Raw genomic sequence first — 8,809 nt, forward strand, 5'->3', positions numbered from 1 at the left:
AAAACGACTGACTGAAAAAACAATTTTTCATCGTAAAACCGGTGATACTATCTAAAAACATGAATAATCTGCATTGATCGCAAATTTCGAACAAATTTCGAATTTGTCGATTTCAGTGAATACCTCCTCAATTATCATGCTCCCCTGATACTTTTTCAAAAATTTCGAGTTTTCAAATTTCAGTGAATACCTCCTCAATTGTCATACTGTCCTGATACTTTTTCACAAATTTCGAATTTTCAAATTTCAGTGAATACCTCCTCCACTTTCATGCTCCCCTGATACATTTTTGAAAATTTTGAATTTTTCAATTTCAGTGAATACCTTCTCAATTGTCATGTTCCCCTGATACTTTTTCAATAATTTTGAATTTTCAAATGTCAGTGAATACCTGCGCAATTGTCATGCTCGCCTGATACTTCTTCAAAAATCTTGAATTTTCAAATTCCAGGGAATACCTCTTCCATTTTCATGCTCTCCTGATACTTTTTCGAAAATTTCGAATTTTCAAATATCCGTGAATACCTCCGCGATTTTCATGTTCCCCTGATACTTCTTCAAAAATTTCGAATTTTCAAATTCCAGGGAATACCTCCTCCATTTTCATGCTCTCCTGATACTTTTTCGAAAATTTCGAATTTCCAATTTCAAGGAATACTTTCTCCATTTTCATGTTCCCCTAATACTTTACTGAGGTAGTTACCGAGTCGGCTGACGGGTAGACACCCCAGCATTGCATGTGGCGCCCTCTCTCTCTTGGGGTGCAGTACTACAATGCCGTTGGAGTCCTTCAAACCCCCAGAACTGAACCTCTACTTTAGTCAATCCTCTTTGCATACCACGCAGACGAAGTCAACGTGTCTTTTTGATTTTCCCCCAAAAATCCAACGTCAGTGCGCATGCCCACATCAAAAAGAGTTCGTAATCAATTGGGTAAATACTGATGACGTGCATGCCGGTGTATCTTTCAACAGTAAAACAAGTTTTCCTCTGAAAATTAGTATTATATCACCGAATATTATAATAGTATTGTAATTAGAAAGCAATCAAGATGCTGCAGGGACTTTTCGATGATGTGAAGCGAATGAATAAACGACAGGTAATTCATTCCAAAAAAACCGCTGTTTTGATCTCAACATATGGCCTACATAAGATTACGAATTTCAGAGAACCACTAATAACATGTTTTGTCGATTTCATTCAGTTCATCTATCAAGTTCTCAGCTTTGGTATGATTGTATCATCGGCGTTGATGATATGGAAAGGATTGATGGTCGTAACGGGAAGTGAGAGTCCAATTGTCGTGGTGCTTAGGTAATTGTCAACTTAACCTAAATCTCATCCCCAATTTGTTTATTAATGTTCTGTAATCACTGGGGTAATTAAAACTCTGTATTTGAAAGCTGTTTACACTCTGCATGTACTATCTATCGAACGTAATCATGGGTTTATCTCACTCTGGATTTTGAATCAGCATTCAATGTAAACGCCACAACATATTCTTTCGTGTTACTAACACTGGAATATAAACATAATTCTTATTCTCAATTACATTTATCTTCTATTGAATTTATCCAGTGGAAGTATGGAACCAGCGTTTCATCGTGGAGATCTCCTTTTCCTCACTAATTACCAGGACGAACCCGTTCGTGTTGGAGAGATTGTTGTCTTTAAGGTCGATGGTAGAGACATTCCAATCGTCCATCGAGTCCTCAAACTTCACGAAAAGTATGAAAAAAACCACTATTAATCTCGAATAATTCAGTACCAAAAAGATACCCTTGGGTTTTCGAAAAGTTCTCAGAATCTAAGAGTTTTTTTTATAAAATGCAATGCGACCTGCAAAAAAATGACTTTTTAAAGTTTGCCCTGTCTCTGTTACATTTATAAATATTTATGGAAAACTTAGATATTGGATTATTTGAACTTTCGAATATGATGTTTCATATTTTGTCTATTTTTCGATGACTTTATGTAACATGTGTAAGTGACTTTGTGTTTATTAATGCAGGGCTGACGCGAATGGCACAGTGAAATTCCTGACGAAGGGTGACAACAATTCGGTTGACGATCGAGGATTGTACGCCCCAGGTCAACTCTGGTTAACTCACAAAGACGTAGTCGGAAGAGCAAGAGGCTTCTTACCGTATGTTGGAATGGTAACAATATACATGAACGAGTATCCGAAGCTCAAGTACGCTGTATTAGCCTGCCTTGGGTTGTATGTACTAATCCACAGAGAGTGAGTCAACTCGTAGAGTCAATTGAATCTAGACCTATCAAAAAAAATCAATCAATTTTTGTTTTACTTTTAATATACCAGCATTTCCGTTAAATAATAAACATAAGATTTTTTAAAATTACCTGTGACTTGTTCCTTGATTCATAAATTTTGGAAGTTGCGGTGTCGACAGACAAAACAGTTTTGAGCAACAGTTTTTATAATCTGAGGATGGGGTTATCGCTCCATATTTGCACTTCGAACGCATGCCTAGTTAGACAAAATGTTGATATATGATTTGTGAACATGTGCGTCGTAATGCGCAAATTGTAGCATTGGCTAATGAGGCACCTCATTAACCTTTCGCCGGGATGAGCGGTTTGGAATTTTTTACGACCGCAGCTCATTATAATGCGATCGTTCATTCGGATACAGGAAAATTCATTCGGCTTTGATATCATATTATTTTGCAAGTGACGATTATTTTTTATTCACTTCCCATCGGTTTGAGGAAAATTCTCCGGTCAATAAGAGACATATTATTTAGATATATGAAGACGAGAATTCCTAAATTAATTCAAATGTACAATCCAATATGAATATCGATTAACTAATTGTAGGGAATTTTCAATAAAATCCCAAATTTTATGATTTTATTTCTTGTCATTGTTCTTAAATTTCAACAATATATATTTAATGGAATATTATTAAATTAATTTTCTATAACTTTTGATTGAGCTCTATAATTAAAGAAATTAAAAATCGAATTTAATTTTTATATCTCAATCTATCTTGACCTTAGGGCGATTATAAAAAGAATATTCAATCGAACGAAAATTCCGATTCTCCTTGGACTTCTCCACTTTTCCACTTCTCCAAGTTTTTAAATTGAAAATAAAAATTGAATTTTCTTGAAATTTCCATCGACGCAAATGATAAACAATACTGATAAGTGGTTCCCGGTATCGAACGAAATAAAATTGCAGAATTTCAGTCTTTCGTAATGAAGATAAGATTAGCTTTTAATGGGGCAGTATTCAAATGCTATCGATCTTCATGAAATGAGCAAATGAACAGTATAATCAAGAATAATTAGTGCATTAATTCGAGTTCAGTGTATTTTCATAATACTTTATTATCGAGTATTTAATTGTCCATTATTTGTAATTGATTCTTTAACAGTAATTTCTGACATTCACAAACGGAAAATAGATTCGAGAATTTTTCTCGAGATTAACATGGGTATATTCATTAAATCAGCTTCGAGCCGTGAGTTTGATCCAGGTTCTTGTCGGTTGCACGATTAAACCCGGGTATTTGTCTTTCAGACTTGTCGGTTGTCCCTTGACAAATGAAAAATCAAATTGCTGTAGCATTGTTGCGAAAAGCTCGAATATGACAAACCTCGCGAACGTTTCCCCTCCACAGACACGTCGACCTAGACAGAATCATTTATTAAAACATTATTATTCAATAAAATATTATCATTAATTCATCAGTAAAGCAATGAAAAATTTCGAAGTTGCTCTGCCCTTACGGTAAATTGAAAGATTATTAAATAATAAAACCAACAAAAAATTCTAGAGAATTCAATTAAATTTTCAAGTGTTATTTCATCTCGATTTATTTACTGTTGGGGTTTTTGAGAAAATTTTGTATGCAAAATTCAAGAATTCCCAGTATTATTAAGGCTCGGGTGGATTATCTAGAAAAGATAATTTACTCCGAAATTCGGATTCCTAATTACTTTGGCAATTAATCGTTTTTTTCAATAATTGTTAGCTAGCGTTCTAGCGGTTGTCAACGACTAGGCCGCTAGCTAACAATTATCGGAAAAAAGGATTAATTGCCGGAGTAATTAGAAGTCCCAATTTTGGAGTAAATTATCTTTTCCAGACAGTCTATCCGGGCCTTAAAGATTGAATTCGGAATTTTACTCCATCCGCCATTTTGCAAACAAGTTGAATTCATTTAGATGTTATTTTTTCAAATTTTCCTCGCACAATTCAGTTTCGAGAATTAAAAGTCGCTTAAAAGAATAGAATAAAAATAGGGTTACTCGAGATCGATTTAAAAAAAAAGTAAATACAAAGGCAAAAATGCAAGAACTTGGTTCGACAGAATTACTCGATTTTTCGAACCGACAAGCAAATCTTTTCTAACAACTATATTTTTTTTCTAAAAGACACTTATGTTTAAAGATTAGAGTTGAAATTACCGAGTCCAAACGGGAGAGTGAAATCTTTCACAGGCTGTCCATTCTTATCGAGGAACCTCTCTGGCCTGAAGTTCTCAGGATCACCCCAGAAGTCGGAATCATTGTGCATTGCTGACAAGTTAGTCAATACCACAGTATTGACTGGAATATCATATCCTTTGAGACTGGTATTCTCTGTACATCTATGAATTACACCGAGTGGCGTCAAAGTTTCTATTCTCATCACCTCCCGAATAACCGACTCTGTATACGGTAAACTGAAAAAAACAGGAGATTAAAATATAAATTACATTTTTACAGAATAAATTCAATGTAAATCGTAACGAAAAAATCGATACCCCCCACTGTGCGAATTATTGTTACTCTTTACTCATTACTTAATTATTAAAAAGACTTGCTTTTTCCTGTCATCCCATTCTGGAAATCGTTCCATCCCAACAACTCTGTCAATTTCCTCCTGAGCCTTTCTCATGACCTCAGGATAGTGCATCAGCCACTTGAATGCATGAACAATAGTACTCGGTACAGCTGAGAGTGCGGGGAACATAAAATCAACGGCAACCATCACCAATTGCTCCTCAGAAAAATTTTCAGTGAGTTTTCCTTCTTTCAATTCCTTCAAATACGCCGGGATAAAACCCTCGATTGATTTATCAACCAAGGCTGCTTCACTTCGCTCATCAATGTATCGCTAAAAAAATGAGTTATATTTATAAACACAACGGTTTGTCAGAGATAAAGGGGATAATGATAATGCGGCTATTGCGTTGTTTATTACTTTGATGAATCGAGTCATTCCCTGATGACCCTCGACCCAGTCACCGAAACTGAAGAGGTTTCCGAAACGGCTCAGCCAGGGAGTCATAGCAACAGCTCCAATCGCTGTTTCTCCTCCTTTTTGAAACATCGAGGCATAAATGCATAATTGTCTCAGCTCGTCGTGATGCTCTCGACCGAATCTCTCGCCAGCCAAGACGGACCAAATTATATTGGTACATGATGGGTACAGAATATTTGGAAAGTACACCAGATCTCCATTAACAACTCCCTAAAATCATATAAATCATTCTCATTTTTGAAATGTCATTTTTTCCAATCCAATTTTTTAATTTTCTGCTGATGTACACCTTTTCGGATTCACTAATCGGCCCATTTTTTATCGTGTCCACCAAAACCCTCAGCTCCTCCTGGAATTGACTCTCCAGTCCTCCGTGTCGCCTTCCAAATCCAAAATCTCTCATGTTCCGGAGGGCGAATCGTCTCTGCTCTTGCCATTCCTCACTGTCATTGAAGAAAATACCTGATATTGCAAAATAAAGTTTTTTTTTAATGATGTTTCTTTAAAGCTCCAGGTATTTTAAAACATTGAGTTTGTTTCGTTTAATAAATGGGACTATCCCTTTTATCCCGATTACATTTTCAATTTTAATCCATTACAGTAATCCAATTAAGATATTTTTTAAGTACTCAAGAAAATAATTCTTCATATATTGTTAAGAAAACATGATGTAAGGAATTAAATAATATTTAAAGGGTGCTTATCGATAAATTATTTTTACCCAGAGTTTTTCCCCAGGATCTCGACAACCCCATGAAGCTCTTCGTGTCTCTCCCATCGAATTCCCTCCTGGTGAGGACTTCCTTCACAGTCTCATAATCGTTGACGATAACCGTGTAGTATTTTCCCATCCACAAGCTGATTATCTTGGATTTATATTTTTTAACGTAGTGGGCGACAGTATTGTGAGGAAACCAGTAATCTCCCCAGAGCAGCAGCCAATAGGATCCCCATACAGGAAGTCGTATCAACCCTAGATGAAAATATCAATAGTGGATAGATCAGAGTGGATTCAGCTGCAGCTTCTTACTGCAGATATAACGGTATGAAGTATAATTTTGAGGGAATAATAACGTTTGCTCACCGGGTGGAGCTTTCCCAGGTTTTGAAGTAACAAAATTGTAACACGCGTACAGAATCAAGAGTGCAGTGATAGCAAGAAGTAGAGGAGACATGTTCTTCCTTCTGCAAAAATCCACCAACTAATCGAATGACCAACGAAGTTCAACTGCATAGCAGTTTAGCTTTTATCAAAAACTCCACCACCAGAGTCGACCTTTGATACTTGCTCATCCATCCTTCGTATTGTCTTAATAAATTGCGAAGTATATGAGATAATGGTTTTTCTTTTCGCAACATATGAGTGAAATTACTATCATCATAGAGTAATTATCGGGGAAAATAATGGGAGGCCATGGAAATTCTCGAAATATATTGATTTTATTTCGAAGAAATAATTTTATTGAATTTCTCAGACTAGAAAATTACAAATACATTCAACTACCGAAGAGAAAAATAACTGTACATTGGTATATCTTTGAGTAAATTTACGGCTTCATTACTCTACGTGCAATACTCATAAAAAAAATGATTACAAGTACTAATTTATCATCACAAAGTCTAATTACAATATTTTGTATCACCAGTGCAGGCAAAAAGCAGACTATCCTCAATGATCGTACGGATCCGATCGTCTCGCATTATTACCGAGCCGACATTTGGTGTTAATTGATACAGAGTGTAAATACATCTCTCTAAACTGTTAGTTATTTCCTTATCAAAAATTGGCGTTTCGGTTAGATCGAGATGGAGTTTGAGAAATGCTGTGTAGAGAGGGGTGCAGTGGGCTGGAATTCTCAGATGAAATAATGTGAGTATCACTTCTGCAGTCTGGAGAAAAAAATAATAATAAATAAAACCTTCATTATTAATGTAATTATTCATTTTATATTCAAACATCTACTCCAATTATACATCAACCAATTAATACTGATCTTAATTATTACTGATCCAATTAAACAACAGATGTAATTAAAGATTTATCTGCTAATTTACCTGCAGAGTTGCTTTGAGTGTTCTCAAGTCAGTGTGATGACTGCAGTATTCCTCAATTATCCTAATCAATCTCTGCAACCATTTGGCACATCCCAGGTCAGTTAAAAGCTGAGGTAAACTCATCATATAGGCATGACGTAAGTCCAAGTCCTGCTCCATTTCCATATTGTCTAGAATTGTTGCTATCACATCATCTCTCTTCGACCACTGAGATAAACCACGAGATATTAAAATTACGTAATCGGAGTTGAGACATTAGACTGCACAATGAAATAACATTTACCTCAAATCTGTTTATCGAGTGATTATTATTCTCAATTACAGCCAAAACACTTGTGATACAAGTGAATGTTGGGATGATATATCTCACATCACGGTGATGTGTTAATTTTTCCACAGCATCGTAGATTACAGCTGCATATCCATTCTCTATGAATTCTCTGTGCTGAGGACAAACAAAAGTATTTCTCCCAATTATGTGATAATATATACAGAAAAATTCTCAATTACTCTTCTCTCTTTATTAGTCGGTTGTCGTTATTCACTAATTAACGCTTTAATTAGAGAATACTGATGAAAGTTTCCCGAGAAATAAAAATACATTTATCTTGAAAGAAAATAAAGTATATTCAAGATTGCTTCAGAGTACGTACCGTCGAGGAGTGTTGAATTATTCTGTAAATACATTCTAATCCAATAATTCTGTTTTCGGGGACAAAATCGTCAAAGATAATTAATGCCGTTGGAAGAATATTAGATAAATATTTTGTCAATTCAGGGATCTGAAACACCATTAAAAAAATTAACATGATGAAGTGAAAAGGCAATTGTACAATTCTATAAATCAAAGAAATACCTCAATTTGGTTCAACAGCCATTTATAACAGACTACAGCTCCAGGATAAGTTTTCCACGTATCCTTCATCAGTTTAGGCCTAAGAATCATCAAAATCGTTTGGAGTTTGTCATCAGGACCGCAGAAGATACTTGATAAACTGTTATTTCCGAATAATGCACAAATATCAGTCAAAATACTCTGGACTAATCCTGATGTTTCATCAGTATTCCAAGGACACCTCTCGCTCTGCTCTCCAACAACGACAATCAGATGAATGACAATAATCCTCATAACTTCTGGATCATTGGCACCTTCATTGGAATCGAGAAAAATCCGGTGGAATATCTCCCAGATCTCCTTCAACCTGTCATTCAGAATTCCTCGATAATCTTTAAAATCATCCTCCACACCTGGTAAGTCTACTCCACTCATTAGCTGAGGAACAAAAATGTCGACACATTTTTTCCAGAGATGTGCTGATGCTGAGTTACCCGTGATCTTCATGCTCTCCATTTCTCTCAATAATTCCTCCATATTCACCATATCTAATATCTGATTTCAGTTCTCCTTCAACGATTTATCGGAGAAATACTTTTCAATTATCCACAAACAGCCGAGCAAGTTCAAATGCTCCGAAGA

The 8,809-nt window shown here is 35.6% G+C and overlaps 3 protein-coding genes and 1 long non-coding RNA gene across 4 annotated transcripts; 1 reads left to right on the forward strand and 3 right to left on the reverse strand.

The window, feature by feature from the left end:
* Window positions 1-862: 862 nt before the first annotated feature.
* Window positions 863-2,363, forward strand: twr (signal peptidase complex catalytic subunit SEC11 homolog C twr). Its single transcript, XM_011303493.1, has 4 exons — window positions 863-1,099; window positions 1,205-1,314; window positions 1,579-1,728; window positions 2,012-2,363. The coding sequence occupies exons 1-4, from the start codon at window positions 1,052-1,054 to the stop codon at window positions 2,244-2,246; spliced, it is 543 nt and encodes a 180-aa protein (XP_011301795.1). The 5' UTR covers window positions 863-1,051; the 3' UTR covers window positions 2,247-2,363.
* Window positions 1,337-2,833, reverse strand: LOC105265784 (uncharacterized). Its single transcript, XR_892101.1, has 3 exons — window positions 2,365-2,833; window positions 2,146-2,276; window positions 1,337-1,717 (listed from the first exon to the last, which is right to left on the reverse strand). It is a non-coding gene; the product is annotated as an uncharacterized lncRNA (long non-coding RNA).
* Window positions 2,834-3,325: 492 nt separating this feature from the next.
* On the reverse strand, window positions 3,326-6,503 carry LOC105265786 (Probable cytochrome P450 304a1). The gene is made up of 7 exons (XM_011303495.1): window positions 6,362-6,503; window positions 5,999-6,250; window positions 5,567-5,739; window positions 5,218-5,487; window positions 4,838-5,130; window positions 4,440-4,696; window positions 3,326-3,659 (listed from the first exon to the last, which is right to left on the reverse strand). Exons 1-7 carry the CDS (start codon window positions 6,450-6,452, stop codon window positions 3,478-3,480), a joined length of 1,518 nt encoding a protein of 505 aa, XP_011301797.1. The 5' UTR covers window positions 6,453-6,503; the 3' UTR covers window positions 3,326-3,477.
* Window positions 6,504-6,717: 214 nt separating this feature from the next.
* On the reverse strand, window positions 6,718-8,737 carry LOC105265788 (TELO2-interacting protein 2). The gene is made up of 5 exons (XM_011303498.1): window positions 8,189-8,737; window positions 7,986-8,114; window positions 7,616-7,777; window positions 7,333-7,539; window positions 6,718-7,167 (listed from the first exon to the last, which is right to left on the reverse strand). The coding sequence occupies exons 1-5, from the start codon at window positions 8,711-8,713 to the stop codon at window positions 6,898-6,900; spliced, it is 1,293 nt and encodes a 430-aa protein (XP_011301800.1). The 5' UTR covers window positions 8,714-8,737; the 3' UTR covers window positions 6,718-6,897.
* Between the last annotated feature and the right edge of the window lie 72 nt (window positions 8,738-8,809).

This window comes from Fopius arisanus, unplaced genomic scaffold (assembly GCF_000806365.1).
Source record: "Fopius arisanus strain USDA-PBARC FA_bdor unplaced genomic scaffold, ASM80636v1 scaffold00032, whole genome shotgun sequence".
Taxonomy (NCBI): domain Eukaryota; kingdom Metazoa; phylum Arthropoda; class Insecta; order Hymenoptera; family Braconidae; genus Fopius; species Fopius arisanus.